The sequence below is a fragment of the Rana temporaria genome, chromosome 7 (genome assembly GCF_905171775.1).
Source record: "Rana temporaria chromosome 7, aRanTem1.1, whole genome shotgun sequence".
Taxonomy (NCBI): domain Eukaryota; kingdom Metazoa; phylum Chordata; class Amphibia; order Anura; family Ranidae; genus Rana; species Rana temporaria.
The window spans coordinates 192,279,090-192,304,884 of NC_053495.1; the positions used below are offsets into that span (position 1 = coordinate 192,279,090).

The 25,795-nt window shown below is 43.1% G+C and overlaps 1 protein-coding gene across 6 annotated transcripts in view; it reads left to right on the forward strand.

The window, feature by feature from the left end:
• The window catches only part of NEGR1 (neuronal growth regulator 1), a 641,177-nt gene that overhangs the window by 491,124 nt on the left and 124,258 nt on the right, over positions 1–25,795 (forward strand). For all 6 annotated transcript variants that reach the window (XM_040360703.1, XM_040360701.1, XM_040360702.1 and 3 more), the window contains 2 exons: positions 9,507–9,627; positions 13,909–14,060. In XM_040360703.1, the coding sequence (XP_040216637.1) occupies positions 9,507–9,627; positions 13,909–14,060 (273 nt within the window). The remainder of the gene's footprint in view (positions 1–9,506; positions 9,628–13,908; positions 14,061–25,795) is intronic.

Consider the following 25,795-nt stretch of genomic DNA (forward strand, 5'->3'; position numbering starts at 1 on the left):
GCGCTTGGCCCATCATTTGCATGGGGTCACGCCTCTCTAGCATGGCTCACGCCCACTTTCACCTACGCTGGCTTACGCCAGGGAAACCCAGCGTATCTTTAGGAGCGAGTGCTTTGTGAATCCAGTGCTTGCCTCTGTGCGCTGCGTCGGCATAGCGTATATTAGATACGCTACGCTCGCATAAATATGCGCCGATGTATGTGAATCCGGGCCATAGTAGGTGGGGAGGCAAAAGGATGGCTTTAAGCCCCACGTGCCGCACCTATGCGTTGGTGGGTGGCCAATATTTCTTTGCTGAGAGCGTGATCACTGTATGATCTCAGCACAGGGACTGAGCTGTCAAAGACAGTTCCCGAAAAAATGGTAGCCGGCGGAACTGGCTCCTAATCACGTGACCACTATGCCAACTAATCACAGTGGTCATCTAATCACTGATCCTTCCCCCCCCCCCCCCCCACTTCCCCAGGCATGACCTTTTTAAAGGGACACAGGGGCAGACAGGAAGGGGTTAAATATATTGCATTGGGATGAAACTGTTAATGCTGTAAAATCTAAATCAACACTTCCAGGCCAGAGAGAATTTGAGGTGCGACGAGACTAAATGACTCTTTGTAACAATAACAATGATTTGAAACTTGCGTGATACGAGGAGCTTTTAATTTTTACAAGGTCCGAGGCTCCCACCGATTCTCTTACAAGAGCCCATAAAATTTATGAAACTTTCATGTGAACCGGATGTTCCTTCAGCAGAAAAAAAAAAGAACAATGTCTTTGAGTTAGCGCACGGCTTAAAATATCTGAGTAATTACTAATTTACTACCATAAATCCATAAAAGATAATAAAATGTTTATTTGCCTATAAAAAATAAATGACACAGAAAAAAAAAAGGGGACAAACTCATGAGCGGTACATTGCAATTACACATCTTTGCAATAGCGCAAAGTCTTTAGTGGAACCAAAGTGAAACGGCTGCAATAAAACCATAATTTCCAGTTAATCATTACTTATAAAACCATTTAGAGATGAGTGAGCAGTGGTAGAAGACTGGCAGTATGGAGTTGGCTGTAAATAGACCATAAAACTACTCCATAAAAGTAAAACTATAGACTGTCGTTCATAGAGAAAGCCATCCATATTCAGGTGCCGTCCATTAAAGGAAACCTGTCGTAATACGCATTACGCAATACATAACTATAACCGGTAACTGCGAGATTCTAATGTTGGCCGACACCTCCCAGCGCCATGTCCATCCTCTCAAGCTGGTAATGATGGCCACTATTGGGAGATAGGTTGCTTTATGAACCCAGTACAGAGCCTGACCTAGGGTTGCCACCTCATCCCTTTTAAACCCAAACACGCATGAATTACACACCTTCAGTGGCTAATTTAATGCAGCTAATTACCACTTTACCTGTGTGATTAACCAGTTGGCGCTATAGCCGAATGACAGCTACAGCTTGGACCCCAAATGCCGGGAGGCCGTCAATCGACGTCCTCCCCTTCGCGCGCTCCCCGTGCGCCCCTGCAGAGCGTGCGCTATGGTCACCCGAGTCACTGTTTTAAGAAGATTCGACGAAGCAGCTAAACTGTACGACGCCACGATCGTACATTTGCAGAATGCTCCGCCCACAAGCTACAGTAGAATTCCAATGTTGTTAATTATAGGCTTACCTGTAGCAAAAAGTGGATTGTAAGGGCTTACAACCACTTTAAAGGGGTTGTAAAGACAAAAATATTTTCCTCTTAAATTAAAGTCTGACAGTAGCTGATAAAGTAAAAAGTAATGTTTTGCATTATAACTAGTTTGATACCTGTTGAAATCGAGCTGTTTTATTCACCTCCGTCACTCCCGAATCATTATTCTCACTGACTTCCTGGTTTGCGGTGCGCATTCATTCTTGCTACATCACGGCCTAATGGGAACTACAGTTCCCATTAGGCTTAGCCTCCATGCCTGTGAGGGATAAGAGAGCATCTTCCCGCAGGGCTGTAGTCATAGGGAGGGGGTGAGCACATTCTGCTTTCCACCATGCCAAACGGCTCAGATGCTGGTGGAAAGCAAGAAGAGGAGAGACAGGAAATGGCATTTTCAAACCTGGATTACTGTATTTTGGAGGTCAAAAGGAAAAACGAGGTAAGTGATATTTAAATGCTCTAGCTTACAGCAATCAATTGATCGAATAAAAAACAAACCTTTAGTGTTCCTTTAAGTTCTAGCTATTTTACTGCTCCTCCCTTTGGTTACAATCAGCCAATAACATTCATCATCGTCATCATTTTACTTCCCCCACCCATTCCAGCAGCTCTTTAACTATTGTTTCTATAACGTTGAATCAATCTTGGACTAATAGAGTTTGGTTGGGTACATTCGACCGCGGGTTCGATAGACACAGATCACTATTCACCATCATTTCAAAATCTATTATCTATATATATCGAACTGTTGTCGAAACGATACAAAAATATAATGGATACGAAAATAAAGCATTTTTTTATTCCCGATCTTTCGTATTTCGGATATCTGAGTGTTTTTTATCCTTTTGTTAAAAAAAACACGAAAATCCCTGAAATTCGTACGAAAATTCATTTGGACAATAGCGAATGTGGATGTCTACTATTTAGCACTGGGCTGTTTTTTTGTTTTTTTTTACAATAATAGCTATTTTTTCTCCCGATAGAAAGAACAGAATATCTACGTTATATATCTATATAAATTGATGTGATTTGCAAATTCACAGAATATAACCTAGCCCCCCCCCCCATGGCTGCAGAACACCGACGACTCATTGTTCTAGTCATTAATTACCGTGATTTGCAGAGTTAGCTCCTACTTAAAGTAATTCAAGGGCAATATAACTCAAATCAATCAATTACTGGCTAAGGAAAAACCATCAAGTCTAATATATCACGCTGTAAGTCCTGTAGGTCTAAAATTATATCTACATTATCTTTGTGTGACGGCGGAACTCTGCTCCCAGCTTCGTTTTTCACCGCCACTGGTCTAAACAGTAAATTAAACACTCTTTACTGGGAGATAGGCAAAGCAGAGACAGGGGTCTAAAATAGGAACTTCTTCCAGTATGTGTGGCATTAGCAGAGGTGGCTCATTAATCATTCCGGGACGGATCCTTCCACACCCTGCACAGTAATATACGGCCTTCAGGGCCTTATTTAATAAGGCAGAGCAAAGTGCACTATCCCATATCAATCAATCAGAGGTCAGCCCCTTATTGATCCCACTTCAGCAAACTGAAATCTAATTGGTTGATGCAGGTTAGTCTCCTTCTACTGTTTTCTGTTAAAGGGAAACTATTATATTTTGAGGTAAATTTTAATCTAATATGTATATAAAACCAAGAATAAAAATGTCATACAGCAAAACCTTGGTTTGAGAGTAACTTTGAGAGCATTTTGAAAAACAACCAACATTTTTAAATACATTTTGACTTGATATACGAGCGATGTCTTGATATACAAGTAGCTTCATGTCACAACCGTGTATAAAAGAGAATAGAGGCGCTTCTAATGCCCTGTACACACGCCCGTTTTTCCTGTCGGAATAAACTCAGACGGAATTCCGCTCAAGCTGTCTTGCATACACACGGTCACACCAAATTCCGACGTCAAGAACGCGGTGACGTACAACACCACGACGAGCCGAGAAAAATTAAGTTCAATGCTTCCGAGCATGCGCCGACCTGATTCATTGCTGTGAGCAATGCCTGGGCTCAGCGCTAGCGTAATAAGATCAGGTATTAGACCCCTTTCACACTGAGGAGTTTTTCAGGCGGTACAGTGCTAAAAATTGCGCTGCTATACCGCCTGAAAAACTCCTGCACTGCATACTCAATGTGAAAGCCAGAGGGCTTTCACACTGAGGCGATGCGCTGGCGGGAGAGAAAAAAATCTCCTGCCAGCAGCATCTTTGGAGCGGTGAGAGGAGCGGTGTGTATACCGCTCTTTCACTACTCCTTCCCATTTAAAAACAATGGGAAACCGCGGCAATACCGCCCGCAATGCCAATGAAATGAAAGGGGCCTAAGGGTGCAAAGGGGACTGTGATATGCATTTGAAAGTTCTATCCAAAACAAAAGGAATTGTTGTGGCTGGAGTTGTGCTTTACATTTTTCTGTGGCTTTTTTATTAGCAATGCATGTCACATCTATTATGTATCTTACATCAATATTTTATTGCATATGGATATTTTCTTTAAGGTTTCAGCACAAAATAATAATTCTATGGCAGGCCAAGCTACCCCTTTTCCTCCAATAACGAATTGGGATTTCAATTTTAAAATTTATATTGAATTGTTTCTTTCGGTGTCATTTATCCCAACTTTTTTAACAACTGCGTACCGGCTCCCGAACCAAATAATTTATCAGCTGTTGTAAAACAAAGATCTGGGAACACAGGCACAAATATCATAAAATATGACTTTTAATAATACGCATTTTAAAAAACAACATAAAGCCAAACACATAAAATATGCAGGCCGCAGCAATAGGTTGGAAATTTTAGAAGATCAATAATGGCAATTTATCACAAACTCCAACTGTTACACTTTGATTTCTGCATTAAATCCCACATGGGACATTCCAGATAAAACACTCCATAAAATACACAGGAAAGTTCCGAGATTCAGAAAGAGTCCATAAACCATAGACACACTTTTTAACCCCCTTCATGGCGAAGGGTGAAACAAATCCTAACGCCTGAACATCATTTTCCAACTTAGGCCCTCCGGACTCCGGGGGACCAATCCATAGGGTGACAATGAACCTGTCATCCGCCTGCTCAGCGGGAATCAGCGAATCCGCCTGCTCAGTAGGGAATCTGTCCGCTGATCTCCACTGAGCAGGCAGATGACAGGTTCATTGTCCCCTATGGATTGTTTCGATTCGACTGTCAAATTTCTTTATTTAGGTTGTTCAGCATACAGGAAAATGTACAATTCACTGATCAAATGTTTCAAACATATACTGTAAGCACCAAACTGATCCACCAGCCCCCCCCCCCCCCCCCCCCCCCGGACCCCTAGCCAAATACGGAAATGCAAACACCAGTGGCTTTAATCCTGCTCATCTTGCGAGACAACGCACGCAAATCAATCAGGATTTAAAAAAAAAAACAGCTCATATTGCGAAAAGCTCATAAACCGCGTTACTCGCAATCCGATGTTCTACTGTATAATTATTATGCCATTATTAGAGTTTTTTTATTTTATTTATTTTCATTTCACAACCGTACAATCAGATTGTCTAATAATGTATGGTTCCATTTATACACATATCAGTTTTGAGAGTTTTTTTTTTCTCTTTTTATTAAGTTAACATCTCACCCATACGTATCATTTTAATAAAAGCAATGATTATTATTAGTGTAATTATTAGTACCTTTTAAAAAAAAATATCTCATTACTCACATTCTATTTGTATATGTACCGGTAATTATTTTGACACTCCCAATTCTATTGACTGTTTGGTTTTAATTATGACCCCGTAGAGGGGACATTGTATTGGTGTTAGATTGACCTGATAATCTTCTTATGTTCTTTCTAGCCCTGATGAAGGGGGCACTTAGACCCCTGAAACGCTTTGGATATTTCTTGAAGTGTACCCCTGACCTTTAATGGAATAAAGTTGTATCTGTGTCAGAAACCATGAATCAGACCGAGACAGAAGTACAGTTAAATCACACTTGTTTAATAATAATAATAAAAAGATAAACAGAGATAGCGTAATCAAAACATAGCCAGAGTTCAGGAACCTGGATCGGATAGTCAGCCAAGCCAAATGTCAGAGAGCCAGAGATATACGTAGTAGAACAGCAAACAGGATCTGGAGCCAGAAGGAACGTCAGCCAAGCAAGTCTTCAACAGGAACACAGGAGATAGTCTCTGTGATGTTGACCAAGGTGAAGGCAGAGAGCAGCTGAGCTGGGCGGCTTAAGTAGCCAGGACCGACGAGCAGGATCATCAACAGGTGAGTCACTGTGGAGAGATAGGAGCTTAGCGGCCAGCTCAAAAAAATACGTATGTGTAGCGCTAAAATTAATAAATGAATATCAAAATACCAAAAAATGTGTATAGTAAAAAATAAAACACATATAACATTAATAAATGTTAGACACAAATTGTGAAACATGTGAGATTCCTCTGTAGCGAGGGGTGACAACAGTGCCAACTGGCACGTGAACTGATGCACCTAAGGTGGTATCAAACATAAAAACAAAGTCCAACAAAAACTCCTAAGTGTGATGATCCGAGGTATGTAGCAAAGTTCATCAACATCCACAAGTCATTCAAGTGAAAAGGTGAATAAGTAGAAAAAGCGTGACTCCTTTAATGTGACAATCCCATCACCGGAAAAAGTGCAGGCTTACCGGAACTTGTTGACCACTGGTGGCATATGCCAAAAGAGGTCAGTCAAGGCTTTATATGACGATTGTCAAACAGCAATCCTTGGCAGGAAGCGTAGGTCCAACTGGTGGGTAGGTCCTTATATGGAATAGGTCCCCAGGAGTAAGCCGGAAGCTATACTGATGTTGGTATCCCAAAACCAATTGGCTCAGTGTGTTAGTGGTGCATAGAGAAAAATAAAGAGAAGTGGCCACATAGCGTAACTCCGTATAAAAGAAAAAATACGTGTTTATTCACAGCTAACAAACTTACATTTGGCTGGAAGTAAAAGAGCTCTTGCATGTAAATGGGGCGACAGTGGAGTCCTCCCGACACGTTTCGTGGTCAAAAGCACATCGTCTGGGGGTCAAGCTCAGAGAAGCAAGGGCTGAGCTCAGCCCTGACAATCTGGACCTCTTAGTAGTGGTACTGTATGGCGCTTAAATTTCAAACTACATCACACAAGCCAAGGAGAGGTCCTCTGGGGTGTAGAAGCCACCTACCAAAGAACCAGATTATTTACACCAACAGTAATACCTTAGGACACAGGTGTCAAACACAAGGCCCGCGGGTCGAATCCGGCCCTCCAGGCCATTTCATGTGGCCCTCGCCCTCCTCAAGACCCTTTCTTTCTGCTTTTAAGCAATGCATCCTGCTTCTTCCCAGCAGCAGCATAAGGAAAGGGGGGTGTACTGTGATGTAAGTGAGGATGGGGGACTCAACTTCTGATGGTGGGGTGGCTCTTAACATCTAATGTAAGGGGAGGGGATGTGCTGGACATCTAATCTTACAGATACAACCGGCCCTTTTGAGGGCAATCATAATGCTGATGCGGCCCTCGATGAAATTGAGTTTGACCCCCCTGCCTTAGGATAACGATACCAGTTAGGTAACTTAGGTTTGTTAATACATTTTGCAGCAAAAGCAGTTATTTTTTTTATTTTTTTATTATTTTAACTGTTAATTTTAATTGTATTTTTTTGTCTGGAGTTCTGCTTTAAGCATAGTTCTTTATTGAATAAGTTGCTTTATACAGTAAATTATTATTATCATTTATTTATTTTTGGATGACGTTCTCCCATCCCAGTTCTAATTAGGGCAATATTACTCTCTGGAATATTATCAGAGCCAAACAGCGCAAGCATTCAATAAAAAGGATAGTTCCGCTCCGTAACCAACCCTCAGAATTACCTGTACTTAATACGATTCATTGGGATGCAAAAACGCATTAAAAAGTTTGTTTAATCGTATTATGCGGACAATCAACAAAGGTAAATTGGTAGGCTCCTACTACGGGCAGCCCAGTGTAGAAGTTAATACATTCAGCTCATATTCATTATGCACACGCTAGTTATAATAATTTACTGTCCATTGCAAAGCTTTATAAGCATTGTAATTAAATATAAAATGCACATTAGAATTATAATGAGTAATTAGGGCGACATAACTAATATGCACAAAAGTCCCAAAGCTCATTAAAATGTTAAAAGACCAAAAAAAAAAAACTATTCTTGCAGATTATTTTGCATGCTGTCTGTGACTGAATGCCATCGCACCTAGCAGCGGATTCCTGGCTGCTTTGACATTTATAAATTGTATGCAGAAGGTGTACAGAGGTATTAGACCCGGGCAGACGTGGCGGCTGAATCTTGATTGACGTTAAATGGGGTTTCCCATCAGCTTTTGTGTTTGTTTCCTGACAAAATCTTCCGAAAGAATCGGGGACTGTTGAAGCCCAACTGAATTTTTTTGGTTTAAATAAGCTAAAAACATTCCAGGAGCATCAAGAACATCCTGTAGAGAAGGATTCTCTCGTTTCTATGTGGAAGCAGGGGTCTCTCTGCAGAGGTCCGACACTCCCCTGTTGAGTCCGAGCTAGGAGTCTGCAAACATTGGGCAGAATGAGCCTATAAGATGTGTATATTTTAACTCCACCTGTGTTGAGAAATAAAAAAACAAACCCTTCTGGGGGATTACAGGGGTTTTAACAAACTTTGTTATAGATTCCTACCTTTGCCTCCTCTGAAGAGAAAGTTGTTTGGTTGCAAAGTGAACCTGAATGGGAGTGACTTTCTCATTTTTAATTAGCTGATGGACTTGCAGTGTTCTTTTGAGGAAATTTGTCTGCATCCCTTTATAATTTATTAAACTTTGGGGAGTATTTCACAAAAAAAGGACAGGCAACTTCTTGTTCTGGGTCAAACGGCGTCCAATCCATGCCATTTCCTCTGTATTGCATCACAAATGTGGGAGTGCTAATTAAGTGAAACTGCATCATGTTCCCTCTGGTAATGACTCTTCCTGTTTGTGTCTTTGTCAGATCTAATTACTGTGTAGCTCTAACCTGCTCTCTGTTCCTGTTGCTATTGGGATCCGACCGCTGGGAAGGGAGCTATGTCACCAGCTCTCTCGCTACCGGAGGACCCATAGGTGTGCACAGCCTATTACATTCGGGTGTGCACCCCAATGCTCAAACCCTCTCACTTTAGAGACAAAGAAAGGGACTGTGTCATGTCTACCCCAACATAGGTGGTCAGACACTATAGCTGGCTACTGTGTATGTCACCTATAGCAGCCACCTTTCCCATAAGGCAAGCAGGCCTACCGATACTCGGTTTCCCCCAGGACTTATACAAAATGCTATAGTGCAAATAGCTGGCACACCCCTTGCGCAGGCCTATGCCAAGGATTGTGGGATATAGAGTTTCTTCACAGGAAGTGTTAGTTCTCACACTATAGACAGAGGTCGTGCATAAAGCGGTGCCAAGCTGCATGCCTCATGTTTGAACACAAAAATAAACTTTTGATATAAAAATTTGAAGATTTACTCTACTATAGGCTGTGTGTACAGGGCAACAAATGACATCATGAAATTACATGATCAATGTACATCTTATGTAGGTGAAAAACACAAAATAAGAAGGTTTATAATGCCTTGAACAACAACTATTTTCTGAACTAGTAAACTAGAAATGCAGGGTAAAAAACATGAACGTGAGAAATTTTAACTATAGCCACATTTTTAATTTGCACATCTTTTTTTTCACCAGGCTAATGTTATTAGCATTGTACGTATTCAGATTTGTAAATATTGCCTCTTTTTTTCAGTTGCACCCACAATCCTGGAAATCACGCCGTCGGGGGTCTCCTTGGGAAAAACTGGATTAATCAGATGTGAAACAGCAGCTGTCCCAGCGCCAACATTCGAGTGGTACAAGGGCGAAAGAAAGTATGAATGTTTATGTTTTTTCTACTCTTTTTTTATTAAATACATTAAGTTAGATAGTTTAATATACATGCATTTGTTTTCTTTTCTCTTTTTTTTGTGTTTTTCTTTTCTCTTTTTTCATTTACCTTTTCTTTTTTATTTTCTAATTAAACCTGAATCTAGCTAAACTGTTCTACTTTTGGGCCCAGATTCACGTAGGAGATATGACGTTGTATCTCTGAGTCTGAGGCGTCGTATCTTGGCGCCTGATTCAAAGAATCAGATATGCCAGAATTTGTATAAGATACGACCAGCGTAAGTCTCCTACGCCGTCGTATCTTAACTACATATTTACGCTGGCCGCTAGGGGCGTGTACGCTGATTTATGCCTAGAAATATGTAAATCAGCTTGATACGCCAATTCACGAACGTACGCCCGGCCGACGCAGTACAGATACGCCGTTTACGTTAGGCTTTTTCCGGCGTAAACTTATCCCTGCTATATGAGGCGTACCAATGTTAAGTATGGACGTCGGGCCAGCGCCAAATTTTCTGTCGATTACGTCGTTTGCGTAAGTCGTTCGCGAATAGGGCTGTGCGTAATTTACGTTCATGTCGAAAGCATTGGCTTTTTGCGCGTTAATTTGGAGCATGCGCACTGGGATACTTTCACGGACGGCGCATGTGCCGTTCGGAGAAAGCGTCATTTATGTGGGGTCACAATACATTTACATAATACACTCCCACATCTTCCACATTTGAATTAGGCGGGCTTACACCGGCCTATTTACACTACGCCGCCGCAACTTTGCTTTGAGAATACTGCACTTGCCTGTCAAAGTAGCGGAGGCGTAACGTAAATAGGATACGTTACGCCCGCACAAAGATGCGCTCTCCTACGTGAATCCGGGCCTTAGTTTTTTGTTGGTTAGTATAATATAAATGCAGTCTTTTTCTTTTCTCATTTTTCTTTTACCTTTTTCTTTCTCTTTTCTCATTAAACCTAGATATAGCCAAACTGTTACTTTTTTTTAGTTTTGGATATACAGTGCCTTGAAAAACTATTCATGCACCTTGAAATTTTTTAACATTGCTGAATTAGTATTTGATTTATGGCATGTTTTCTTAGGGCCAAATCCACAAAGAAATTGCGGATCTTAGTTTTAGGCAGAAAAGTTACACTGGCGCAATTTTAGTATTTTAGGTAGCGATCCACAGAGCACTTACCTCTAAAATTGCGCCAGTGTAGCTGATCTCCTTGCATCTTAAGCGATCCCTAATTAAAATGGGCGATTCCCATTTAAATTAGGGCGCGCTCCCGCGCCGGACGGACTGCGCATGCGTGTGACGTCATTTTTCCCGACGTGCATCGCGCATACGTAGTTTACGTCGGGCTTTGTGGATAGCGACGGGTTCGTAAAGTTGCGACGGGAAAAAAAAAAGTTACGCGACGGGAAAAAAAATCAAATTTTTAAAAAAAACGCGGCGATCGAAAAAAAGGTATGGTTTTGCATGGTCTACTAAAGTTAGTCCATATAAAACCAACCTTAGTTTTGCGCAAGCAAATTCGTAACTTACGCAAATCACACAATGCCTAAAGCTTTGTGGATCTCCGTAAGTACTAATTTGCATACGCAAGGAGGGATTTCGACTCAAAATGCCCCCAGCGGCGGATGCGGTACTGCATCCGAAGATTCAACAGCGTAACTAAATTACGGATGTCGGATCTTCTGCCTAACTTGGGAAAAATCCTTTTGAGGATCGCTCCCAAAGTTAGGCACAGAGATACGCAGGCGGAACAGCAGTTCCGCCTGCGTATCTCTTTTGTGGATTTGGCCCTTAATGTTTAAAAGTACTAATATATGTTTAATTCTATCAACTATTGATACTTTAATACTTAAATAGGTGCATACATTTGGGGCAGGCTGACAGGGGCCCCAGTGCATTACTTTGCCCAAGAGCCCATGATGCTATTAGGATGGCCCTGGTGCCGACGTAGATCAGCGTGCGCTGGTTGGCAAGCGGGTAAAATATTTGTACAAGTCCTACCTCCAAAGTGGTAACATCTACCCATCCTTGTTTAGCGGAAGACACCTGAGCAAGACCAACACATCCAATTCTCATATGTTCACATTGGCCCGGATTCAGATACACTTGCGTATCTATCGGCGGGCGTAACGTATCTCAGATACATTACGCCGCCGTAACTTAGGGCGCAAGTTCCGTATTCAGAAAGAACTTGCGCCCTAAGTTACGGCGGCGTAGTGTTAATGTGTCGGCGTAAGCCCGCCTAATTCAAATGTGGATGATGTGGGCGTGTTTTATGTAAATTACTTGTGACCCCACGTATTTGACGTTTTTTACAAACGGTGCATGAGCCGTCCGTGAACGTTTCCAAGTGTGCATGCTCCAAATCCCTCCGCAAACTGTCAATGCTTTCGCCGTGAACGTAACTTACGTACAGCCCTATTCGCGAACAACTTACGCAAACAATGTAAAATACGACGCTGTTCGTGTGTTTCCGATGTCCATACCTAACATGACTTACCCCTGCTTTATGAGGGATAACTTTACGCCGGAAAAAGCCTTACGCAAACGACGTAAAAAAAATGCGCCGGGGGGACGTACGTTTCTGAATCGGCGTATCTACCTAATTTGCATATTCCTCGCGTAAATATTGCCTCTTCTACAGAAGCGCCACCTAGCGGCCAGCGTAAATGTGCAGCCTAAAATACGACGGTGTAATAGACTTACGCTGCTCGGATCTTAGGGAAATCAATGCGTAACTGTTTCTAAGGCCCCTTACACACGACCGAACATGTCTGCTGAAACTGGTCCGCGGACCAGTTTCAGCAGACATGTTCGGTCGTGTGTACGGCCGACCGGACAGGTTTCCAGTGGACATTTGTCCAGCCGACCGTTTTGCATCAGACAAATGTTTCTTAGCATGCTAAGAAACATGTCCGCTGGAAGCCTGTCCGTCGGACATGTTCGGTCGTCTGTACAGACTCACCGTACATGTTCGATCGGCCGCCATCCCTCGCATGCGTCGAATCATTTCGACCCATGCGTGGAAGCATTGAACTTCCAGGGCCGCGCACGTCGCCGCGTCATCGTCACGGCGACGGCGCGGCCTCGTCACCGCGTATCGTGTACGCGCGGATTTCTGTCTGATGGTGTGTACAACCATCAGACAGAAATCTCCGGGCGGACATGTCCGCTGAAAACGGTCCAGCGGACCGTTTTCAGCGAACAGTCCGTCCGTCTGTACGAGGCCTTAGAATCAAGCGCATAGATACGACCCTGCACACTCAGAGTTACGGCGGCGTATCCGGAGATACGCTGTCGTAACTCGTATCTGAATCTGGGCCATTATTTTTAATCAGGTCCCTTTAAAATCCCCTAATTATTCAATCAAGTGCATCACCATGCGAACAATCAAAATCACCCTTAGTAGCTATTTTGCAAGGGAGCTGCTCCACCTAATTAATGGAAGGTCAAAGCACTCTATATTTTACATGATATAAGACCATGGATGTGGAATAAAGTGGCTTGATATATCGCATGCACGCCATTTTATTTAAGAGTAAAATAAAAAAATAAAAAAAAGATAAGGTTACAACTTACCGTCTGACTTTGCAAAGAGCTCTTAAACCCCCAGAGTGAGACAAAGGTTTATTACTTATTAGTGTCCTTGCTACAGTAAAGTGGTGATTTAATATACTGTATGGTGTTCTATATAATATAAATCCTGTCTGTACTTGGCACCACATTGTGACATAAAATGATCCCGTTTACATTTTGACTCTGATCTATGAGCATAAATGGACGTGTCAGTTTGACAGAAGGCAGTTTTTGATCTAAAGCCATTAAGGACGCTATAGGCAACAGCTCCACTTTATAGTTGGGTCTTCAATGTCATATTAGTCTGACTTCACCTCTATTTTCTTTTCCTGATATTGTCTTGTAAAAAAATCTTTTTACATGCAATCCTTAGAAAAAAAAAAACAATTATTTTCTTTTTTGATCAGGTTTATTTAAAAAAAAACTTTTTCTCACTGTAAAATAAAACTATACATTTTGTTGTTTAATTTCTGCTTACAATTACATTAAAATTATTCTCACACAAAGCATTGCAAAGTTATTTACAAATTAAATAACAGGTTTTTTTTTTGTACTTGTGACAAAAAAAATAAAAAAATACGCTTAAATAGAAATCCCAGGACATTATACAGCCAATGAAATTACAACTTTATCTTCTGTAGGACGTATGTAATATACACCTTTGTTTTTCCTCGGTAGACTGACAAACGGACAGAAGGGCATCCTCATAAAGAACTACAGCACCAGATCGATCCTTCACGTCTCCAACGTAACAGAAGAACATTTCGGCAACTATACTTGTGTAGCGGTAAACAAGCTGGGTACCAGCAACGCCAGCCTACCATTGAACCGTAAGTAGCAAGCTCCAGCACGTGATTATACATTGTGATCATGGTCTGTGGAGTGATGGCTCAGTTTTGTGGTAAATTGGAATGGCATGGTGCAGCTTAGTAGTGTTCCTATACATAAACCTGACAGCAGTTGTCTCAATAGCAAGTAACGGTAGGTAGTGGAAGACCTGCCCATCCGTATTGTAATAGCATTACCACCATATATCTCACACTGGTAAAATTCTGTTTAAAACTTCCAGTAACATTTTTTTTGTAAACGTTTGACTGGCAGAATTTGTGTATGGGATTCTGCAGAAGGTGAAATGAAAATCTCTATTACATATGGTACAACTAGGCGAGTTGTGGTGAACCCAACTGGACAAGTTGTGATGAACCCAATCGGACAAGTTGTAGTTAACTAAACCGAACAAGTTGTGGTGAACCAAACTGGACAAGTTGTGGTGAACCCAATCAGACAAGTTGTAGTTAACCCAACCTGACAAGTTGTGGTGAACCCAACCGGACAAGTTGTGGTGAACCCAACCCGACAAGTTGTGGTGAACCCAACCAGACAGGTTGTGGTGAACCCAACCCGACAGGTTGTGGTGAACCCAACCCGACAGGTTGTGGTGAACCCAACCCGACAGGTTGTGGTGAACCCAACCGGACAAGTTGTAGTGAACCCAACCGGACAAGTTGTAGTGAACCCAACAGAACAAGTTGTTGTGAACCCAACTACTCAAGGTTCAGTGAAGTGAGTTAGAAGGAACCAAAAACCCCAAAAAACAAAAATAGAACATTTCTATTACATATGGTATAACAATAACTAAACAAGTTGTGGTGAACCCAACCAGACAAGCTGTGGTGAATCCAACTACACAAGGATCAAAAGGAACCAAAATCTCTACTTGAGCCATTCAAATCATTCCTTTTTTCATGGGGCCAATTGTACATCTAGAAATGGGGAACTTTTATACTGGTGGTAAAGGCTAACTATAACAATCCTTAAAAAATCCCCCTCCCCTCCTACCTCTCCTGCATAGCTTGTATAAAAAAGATCTGTATACCTAAATTTTCTATATAATATATTTTTAATTTTCTATACAATATATCTAGCAAGGGCCTTTCGTTTTTAGAACACTTGAACGATATTTTTGTTCACTATCCACCACACCATAGTGATTGTCTAGGAGGGACCAGTTGCTCTGATCTCACACAGACATCATTTTCACTTACAGCCGATTGCATCATTTTTATTTTTGCACCATTTTTCGGCACCATTATATAGGCCTTTATCTGAGGTATTTTGGTCTATTGTTCATGTGTTTGTTTTCACCTCACAGGTTCACATATTTTGGTACTAGAGCAGTCGGTGATGCAGATCATTTGACTGTCAGATTTACTTTATTATTATCCTTTTAAGGGTTTATTTATTTATTCTTTCACTTTGGGCGCTACATTTTTTTTCACAACATTTTCACCAAGTATCCACTTTGTTATGTTGGCAGTCTGACTCACGACACCTAGTGGTTTGCGCAATATTATTTTATTTTTATTGGTTCCTAAATTTTCTAGTCGGGTCACATGACACCACAGCTTTGGTTTCCCCAAGTAAAGGATCACTCGACAAAAACTGAATTCCCGGATCCAAGACATCACCCACAGGCTCCCATGGGTCATCCATTGCTGGCACTCCCTCCTCTCCCCTGTAGTGCACAGATCTTTTTTATACAGTCGATGAAGTATAGGTAGGAGGAGGGAAGAGGGAGTGTTTTTAAGAATAGTTATAATTAGGCTTATCTTCCTCTTTAAGCCCACCTCCCCATTGGGTGTGTCATTCTATAAACCAATGGTCTCTGAACTGCAGCCTGCGGGCCAGATGCAGTCCTTTGCTAACTTTTATCCAGCCCTTGGCTCAGAGTTCCTCTCAATGATACCAACAGTGAGACACGATTCCTTTTGCTGACACCAACAGTGGGGCTTTATTTCTCACATTTATGCTGGAGCACCATTCCTCTGAATGACACTCATTGAAAGCAACAGTTGGGCAACCAACTTATACCAACAAGGACGCCCTACGTCACACACTAATACCAATGATGGTCCACTATCCCTCTTACTGACCACAAGCATTATGTAATTCTTTTTGCTCCCACTGATGCTGAGGCATTTTCATCTCCCACTGGCCACAGTCTGCCGGTCCCCCCCCCCATTTCTGAAGGATACTTAACTGGCCCTTTGTTTTGAAAGTTTGGAGACACCTGCCATAAGTTCTACTCCATAGAAGCCATGGTTTTTGCAGACCAGTGGTTCCCAACCTCAGTCCTCAAGTACCCCCAATGGGCCATGTTTTCAGGTTTTCCTTTACTTTGTACAGCTGCTTTAAATCAATGACATGATATTGATAAGAGTTTTTTTTTATCTAAGGGAAGTTCCCAAAACAATGCCCATTGGGGGCTACTTGAGGTTGAGAACCACCGCTGTAGACTACACTGATGATTGTCAACTAGCCTGGCACAGCTATATGCTCTTTGGAATAAAAGGCTCTATAATATTAGGCGTTACCTGTGTTATACAATACAAAGAGGGTTCAGCGCTAACTCAACGTTCATAAGTCTTTAATAAAAGATTACATAAGAGTCTACATATAAAATGATGTCGAAAAAATTTCACAGCTTCGGTGAAAAAAAAAAGATGTGCATGCACACTCGTCACCACCGTGAGTGGTGGCAAGCCTGCTTACCGGATCCTATTGACCCTTAGGGTCCTTTCACACCAGCGGACCGTTTGTCCGCTCATTACAAGTCCGTTAACGAATTTGTAATGAATCCCTATGGGAACGCGTCCGTTAGCGGATGGAGCATCCGCTAGCGTCCGCGTCAGTCGGGATCCGCTTTTCCGAACGGAAGAAACCCTATTTTTCTTCCGTTCGGCGGAGCAGAACTGATGCAAACGGACAGACGGTCCGTCTGCATCAGGTTCTCCATAGGGGACAGTGGAGCAGAGACAGGGCTGTCCCTGCACTGTGTGCGGGGACCGCCCTATCCGCCGACAGCTGAGCGGGGATCCCCGCTGAGCCGACGGAGACACACGGAGCGGACCCGTAAACGGTCCGCTCCGTGTGAAAGAGCCCTTAAACAGCACCCATTTACATCCCTGCACTATACAGTAAGGCCCAGATTCACAGAGAGCCGGCGCACATTACGCCGCCGTAGGGCAAACAATGTACGCTACGTCAACGCAGCGCAGAGAGGCAAGCAGGGAATTCAGAAAGCCAGTGCTCCCTACGCTGCGCCAGCGTGGCCTGGGTTTCAAAGGCGCAGGCCGGCGTAGGTGGAAGTGGGCGTGACCCATGCAAATGAAGCGTGACCCCATGCAAATGATGGGCCGAGCGCCAGACAAGAACGTATGACGAACTGCGCATGCACCGTGACGTGGACGCATCCCCCTGCGCCTGCTCACAACCACGTCGGAACAACTGCCTAAGCTATGCCGGATCATTGCGTATGCCGTGAACGTAACCTACGCCCAGCCAGACACATGTCCGACGTACAATACGCCGGCTTGTGTTCCCTGGCGCAGACCTTTGCATGTCTGGTGCTGGGTTGCACCTCCTTTATGGGGAATAACTTTACGCCGGACGTACAACTTACGCGCACCTCGCGTAGCCTGCGTCGGGCGCGCATACGTTCGTGAATCGCCGTATTTCCCTCATTTGCATATTTGAATGGCTGATCAATGGGAGCGCCACCATACATCCAGCCTAAATGTGCGCCCACCCTACGCCGGCTTAGGCAAGGTACGTCGGCGGGGTGAAGCCTGTTTTTAGGCGCATCTTAGTTTGTGGGTCTGGCGCACAGATACGATGGCGCACATTTGCACTTACGTTGGCGTAACTTGTTATACGTCGGCGTAAGTGCTTTGTGAATCTGGGCCCTAGTGTGTATGTATGAGTGTAAAGGAGTTTCGGAGGCTGTAAAGAGCAGAACCACGCAGACTGAACAGAAATGAATCAGGATTTGTGTATCTGAACTCTACGCGTGGGTCACCTCTAAACACTTTTTGTTTATAACTCATTCTAAATGCCTGTGAAGCCCACTCAACACCTTCCTCGTGGGGTTCAGAAAAGCCTCCCTGCTGTGCTGCCTGCCCTAATTCAATCTACAGCAAACAAAATTCAAACATGGGCTGAACCAAACGTTACTTTGTGTCACTTCATGTGACATTTATTTTCAGTTTTTTTGTTTTGTTTTTGTGGCTTGATAATAATAGGTATTCTGTAGCACAGTATTGAAGAATACACATTATCTCACAAAAGTTAGTACACCCCTCACATTTTTGTAAATATTTTATTCTATCTTGAAGACATTACACTTTGCTACAAAGTTGTGTAGTGAGTGTACAGCTTGTATAACAGTGTAAATTTGCTGTCCCCTTCAAAATAACTCAACATTAATGTCTAAACTGCTGGCAACAAAAGTGAGTACACCCCTAAGGCCCCATACACACGGGAGGATTTATCCGCGGATACGGTCCAGCGGACCGTTTCCGCGGATAAATCCTCTCGAGGATTTCAGCAGATTTTAATGCGATGGAGTGTACTCACCATCGCATTGAAATCCGCACCGAAATCCTCTGGCGATGACGTGTCGCGCCGTCGCCGCGATTATGACACGGCGACGTGCGCGACGCTGTCATATAAGGAATTCCACGCATGCGTCTAATCATTACTACGCATGCGGGGGATCCCTACGGACGGATGGATCCGGTGAGTCTGTACAGACCAGCGGATCCATCCGTTGGGATGGACTCCAGCAGATGGATATGTTGTGCATGTCAGCAAATATTCGATCTGCTGGAATCCATCCCAGGGGAGATATATCCGCGGAAAAAGATCCGCTGGCGTGTACACACCATAGAATCTATCCGCTGAAACCCATTTGCTGGGATTTATCTGCGGATGGATTCTATGGTGTGTACGGGGCCTAAGTGAAAATGTCCAAATTGGGCCCAAAGTGTCGATATTTTGTGTGGCCACCATTATTTTCCAGTACTGCCTTAAAGCAGTGGTTCACCCTAAAAACTACTTTTTCTAATTCCACTGCCCCCCCACATTACAATCCGATTAAGGCTCTTATTATTTTTTCATTGCTGTACATACCTTAGTACAGCATATTCACACGTGCATCCGGGTTGCGAGTCCCGCGGGAGTGGACGTTCCTCACATGTGTGTGATTGACGTTTTGGCCAAAAACGAGCTCCCCCCCCCGTCGCGTAAGCCGCGTCACGATTGGCGAAAGGAGCCGAACGGCGATGCGCATGCGCAGTATAGCGCCGACTCGCCGTTCGGCTCCTTTCGCCAACCGTGACGTGGCTTACACGACGGGGGGAGCTCGTTTTTGGGCAAAACGTCAATCACCAGCTTGTGAGGAACGCCCAACCCGGATGCACGGGTGAATATGCTGTACTAAGGTATGTACAGCTTGAAAAAAATAATAAGAGCCTTAATCGGATTGTAATGTGGGGGGGCAGTGGAATTAGAAAAAGTAGTTTTTAGGGTGAACCACCGCTTTAACCCTCTTGCGCATGGAGGTCACCAGAGCTTCACAGGTTGAATATATATATTCCGACAGAAAAAGTCAGATGGAGCCTACACACGGTCGGAATTTTCAACCAAAAGTTCACATCGAACTTTTTTTGTCGGAATTTCCGATCGCGTGTACGCGGCATTATACAACCTAAAGCCTAGGCAAAGATCATGTGACCTCTGGCTACCAGGGGACTGGTGTGGGTTTCATGTCATTAGAGTCATATCCGTAGAGCTTGGTGATTTCAATCTCACCAACTCTGTCTGATAGACTTGCAAGGGGAATAAGAGGATCCGCAAGGCACAAGCATTGTGTGAGACCAATGCGTGAAATTTCCTTTATTCCTGAGGAATCGCCCACTTCTCCTCTAAATATCACCAGTGCTTGTCATGTGACCGCACTTATCCCATGATACTCAGCGCCACAGATTCCAGTAAGGTCACCGCGAGGTGATATCTTGACATTTACACATGCAAATATTCCTTGATGGATGGCGCGCTCATTGCTCTGTATGTTTGTCTTTCATATCAGTCTTGCATACTAATTTGTATTTCAGCTAATCTCTATTCACGGAATTAGCCTTTAAACTGTGACTTTTATGTGTGATATTGAAACTCTGCTCAGGGGAAAAAATGTCCATTTTAAATTACTTCTTCATTTTCTGACTACGATGCACTGTTAACCATTTCAGTGCCCCGGGCTCCTGGAGACTGGTCTACATATATAATAGAAATCGTCGGTAGTACGGCATTGTGTACCACTGGGAACTGTTCTTTTTTGATGTGTGCATTACTGGTCAAAGCTCACAATGTACTGTGAGGACAGCCTTATGGCAAGATACACTATATTACCAAAAGTATTGGGACACCTGCCTTTACACGCACATGAAATTTAATGACATCCTAGTCTTAGTCTGTAGGGTTCAATATTGAGTTGACCCCCCCCCCCCCCCTTTGCAGATAACAGCTTCTACTCTTCTGGGAAGGCTGTCCACAAGGTTTAGGAGTGTCTATGAGAATGTTTGACCATTCTTCCAGAAGAGTGTTTGTGAGGTCAGACACTGATCTGGTCGAGAAGGCCTGGCTCGCAGTCTCCGCTCTAATTCATCCCACAGGTGTTCCATTGGGTTGAGGTCAGGACTCCACCCTAAACTTGCTCATCTGCATCCAATTCCAATGTCAGGAGATTGTGACCGGCACTCTATGGAGTCCTGTGCGTCTTTTGGTCCGTTTCAGGTCCGAATTCAGCCAAAAATTTAGGCTGAAATTTGACCTGAAACGGTGGATGGGGTCGCACTTGACCCCTGCTGTGAGCCGCTCCATGCTATGGTGTGAACCCAGCCTAAAACTCCACAAGCCCATGAAATAACCAAAAACTATGGTACCAAAAATCCTCCATAGGTGACACTTTAAAAGCATGTACAGAGTTCACCATGAATTATGGCCCTAGAATTACTGCTCTCATTCTGACATTCGTGATGAGACTTCACCTATATGGTGCAATTGATGCTTACACACACATGGCCACCCTACGCTGTGCATTTTATTTGGGGTGTTTAAGGGATGCCTTACATTTTTTTAAATTATTTTTACTTATTTTATAGATTTTTCTTTTTTACTTTATTGCTATCACAAGGATGCTAAAAGGCTATGTGATACCATTTGTAGATTACAGGTACTTTTTATAGAGGCATTGAGGGTCTATTAGATCCCAAATGTCTTCCCTGTCCTTCACTACAGCTAATCAAGCAGAAGTCATGCTTGATTAGCTGCATTCTTACTTTAACCACTTAAAGGGGTGTTCCAGTCATTTTTAATGTTTTTTAAAAGTCAGCAGCTACAAAAAGTGTAGCTGCTGGCTTTTAATAAACATACACCCACCTGCTCCACGTTCCAACGACACGCCGGCCGGGGCTCCGCGTCTTCATTCTAAGTGTGGGAACCCGGCCGTGACAGCTTTCGGCTTCACGGCCGGGCACCCACTGCGCATGCGCGAGCGGCGCTGCGCCATCTGATTGGACAGGCGGTCGCCTGGGACCTGTAACGTGTCCCAGGCGATCGCCTACAAGGAGGAAGTGGGACAGGAAGTCCCACTCCTCCTAAAGCCCCCACTCCCCCCCAAAAAATTACATGCCAAATGTGGCATGTAAGGGGGCGAGCAGTGGATTAAGCGGAAGTTCCACTTTTGGGTGGAACTCCGCTTTAAGACCCGGACCTTTATGCGGGTAAAGGACCTGGCCAGTTTTTGCGATTCAGCACTGCGTCGCTTTAACTGACAATTGCGCGGTCGTGCGACGTGGCTCCCAAACAAAATTGGAGTCCTTTTTTTCCCACAAATAGAGCTTTCTTTTGGTGGTATTTGATCACCTCTGCGGTTTTTATTTTTTGCACTATAAACAAAAATAGAGCGACAATTTAAAAAACAAAACAATATTTTTTACTTTTTGCTATAATAAATATCCCCCAAAAATATATAATTTTTTTTTTCCCTCAGTTTAGGCCGACACGTATTCTTCTACATATTTTTGGTAAAAAAAAAAATCGCAATAAGCGTTTATCAATTGGTTTGCGCAAAATTTATATCGTTTACAAAATAAGGGGTTAGTTTTATTGCATTTTTATTAATTTTTTTTTTTTACTACTAATGGCGGCGATCAGCAATTTTTTCCGTGACTGTGACATTATGGCGGACACTTCGGACAATTTTGACACATTTGACACAGCTGGGCACTTAAAGAGAACGTACAGGTACGTGCTTGTGCCCAGCCGTGCCATTCTGCCGACGTATATCTGCAGGAGGCGGTCCTTAAGTGGTTAACTAAATGTCTGGTAGCGGTAAAAACCTAACTCTTCTGTTATTTGAAGGTTCACCTAGATGTATTATTCTCAACCTCAGCATATCTCCCTGAAGTGGTCACCTGAAGTATGATGCCGCGTACACACAATCATTTTTCGGGTTGTAAAAAACGTTGTTTTTTAATTTGTCATTTAAAATGATCGTGTGTGGGTCTCAAAGCATTTTTCGGGTTCTGAAAAACGACAAAAAACTAAATTCAAACATGCTCTATTTTTTAACGACGTTTTAACCACTTAAGCCCCGGACCAATATGCAGCCTAAAGACCCAAGGTGTTTTTACAGTTCGGGACTGCGTCGCTTTAACAGACAATTGCGCGGTCGTGCGACGTGGCTCCCAAACAAAATTGGCGTCCTTTTTTCCCCACAAATAGAGCTTTCTTTTGGTGGTATTTGATCACATCTGCGGTTTTTAGTTTTTGCGCTATAAACAAAAATAGAGCGACAATTTTGAAAAAAATGCAATATTTTTTACTTTTTGCTATAATAAATTTCCCCCAAAAACATATATAAAAACATTTTTTTCCCTCAGTTTAGGCCGATACGTATTCTTCTACATATTTTTAGTAAAAAAAATCACAATAAGCGTTTATCGATTGGTTTGCGCAAAATTTATAGCGTTTACAAAATAGGGGATAGTTTTATTGCATTTTTATTAATTTTTTTTTTTTTTACTACTAATGGCGGCGATCAGCAATTTTTTTCGTGACTGCGACATTATGGCGGACACTTCGGACAATTTTGACACATTTTTGGGACCATTGTCATTTTCACAGCAAAAAATGCATTTAAATTGCATTCTTTATTGTGAAAATGACAGTTGCAGTTTGGGAGTTAACCACAGGTGGCGCTGTAGGAGTTAGGGTGCACCTAGAATGTGTTTACAACTGTAGGGGGGTGTGGCTGTAGGAATGACGTCATCGATCGTGTCTTCCCTATAAAGGGAATGACGCGATCGATGCGCCGACACAGTGAAGCACGGGGAAGCCGTGTTTACACACGGCTCTCCCCGTTCTTCAGCTCCGGGGAGCGATCGCGACGGAGCGGCTATAAACAAATAGCCGCGCCGTGGTCCCGGATCGCTCCCCGAGCGGACCCGACCTCCGCATGTAGCGGGGGGGGTCCCGATCGGACCCCCCACCCGCTAATAGGCGAGGACGTACATGTACGCCCATGTGCCTGTACGTGCCATATTGTGGACGTATATGTACATGCGGGGGTCGGGAACTGGTTAAACAATGCCGTTTTTCGGGTTGTAAAAAATGGTCATGTTTGGGCTTTAACGGCGTGAAAAATGTTATGAGACGGGAGCGCTCGTTCTGGTAAAACTACCGTTCGTAATGGAGTAAGCATCACACTGTAACAGACAGAAAAGCACGAATCGTCTTTTACTAACAAGGAATCAGCTAAAAGCAGCCCCAAGGGTGGCGCCATCCGCATGGAACTTCCCCTTTAGAGTGCCGTTTTACGTGTTGTACGTCAACGCGCTTTGCTAGAGCATTTTTTTTTCACGATCTTGTGTGGGCAACATCGTTTTAATGATGTTGGAAAAAAACTTTGTTTTTTCGAGAGGCTGAAAAACGTCATTTTTTTACAAGCCGAAAAATGATCGTTTGTACGCGGCATGAGATCCATTATCCTTTCCAGTATCCCTCCAATTTGTCGGCACAAGTAGTTTAAATTGTAGTTGTTCTATTAGATGTATTAGAACTTATAGGACTGCTACAATGTATGTTGATTAAAGTGGAGGTTCACCCAAAAAATCTATTTTTAACATTAGATTGAGGCTAATTAAGGGGAGCAGAAACGGGTATTTTTTTTAAATCGAAGCAGTACTTACCATTTCAGAGATAGATGTTCTCCCGCCGCTTCCGGGTATGGGCTGCGGTACTGGGCGTTCCTATTTGATTGACAGCCTTCCGACTGTCGCATACAGCGCGTCACGAGTTTCCGAAAGTAGCCGAACATCAGTGCGCAGGCGCCGTATAGAGCCGCACCGATGTTCGGCTTCTTTCGGCAACTCGTGACGCGATGTATGCGACCGTCGGAAGGCTGTCAATCAAATAGGAACGCCCAGTCCCGAAGATCATACCCGGAAGCGGCGGGAGAACATCTATCTCTAAAACGGTAAGTATGGCATTGATTTTAAAAAAAATACCCGTTCTGCTCCCCTTAATTAGCCTAAATCTAATGTTAAAAAAATGTTTTCGGATGAACTCCCGCTTTAAGCCAGGGTATGCCTAGAGGCTTTATTTTGTAACTTTTTTTTTTTCACATAACGCAATAAAAAGTATTTAAAAAAAAAAAGATCTGCTACATTCTTGACTACACCAGCTGAGAAATTACAGCTGTGACCCAGGAAGTGAATTAATAGATGTCGCTTCCAGGGTCATTAGGTGTAAGTGGCATTGGGGAATGGAAGTTCCCTGGGTTCCTCTTGTACGGGCTCATTTCCATATGACTTTTTTTTTGGGGGGGGGGGGGGGGGTTACAGTAATTTCTAGAAAAAAATGCAGATTTTAAAATCCACGCAAAAAAACAAAAAATAGCTCCCATAGGCAAGTGGTTAAATACATCAATAAATGTAAAAAAATAAAAAAATAATTCATGATGAAAAAATGCTGTGCAAATCCATAAGGTTGTATTAAATAAATGCAAGACTATTGATGTATTGATACACGTTGATTGATTTGCAGTGCATTTTTTTTTGATAAATTTGTTTTTGTTTTTTACATTAATTTTTTTGGATAGGGGTAGTGCTATATGTTGCATATAAAACTGCCATTTATGCCTTCAACTGCTTTGCAATTTCATAAAAAAAAATGGAGGGCCAGATTCAGAGAAGAAGTACGCCGGAGTATCTGCTGATACTCCGGCGTACTTTCAAATTTGCCGCGTCGTATCTTTATTTGTAATTCACAAACAAAGATACGACGGCATTTGGCTAAGATCCGACAGCCGTACGGCTTCGTACGCCTTCGAGTCTTAGGATGCAATACTTCAGCGGCCGCTGGGTGGAGATTGCGTCATTTTCCGCGTGGGGTATGCTAATTCGCTGTTTACGCCGATCCACGAAGGTACGCACGTTCATCGCATTCTCTTACGTCGTCGCTAGTCGACTTTTCGCGTCGCAAAGTTACGGCTGCTATTTAGGTGGTGTAACAATAGACAGCCCATGTTAAAGTATGGCCCTCCTTCCCGCGTCGAATTTCAAATTATTATTTTTTTTGCGTAAGTCGTCCGGGAATACGAAAGTACGTTATGCACGTCGCCGTTCAAAACATTACGTCGGGGCGACGTCATTTCGCGCAAAGC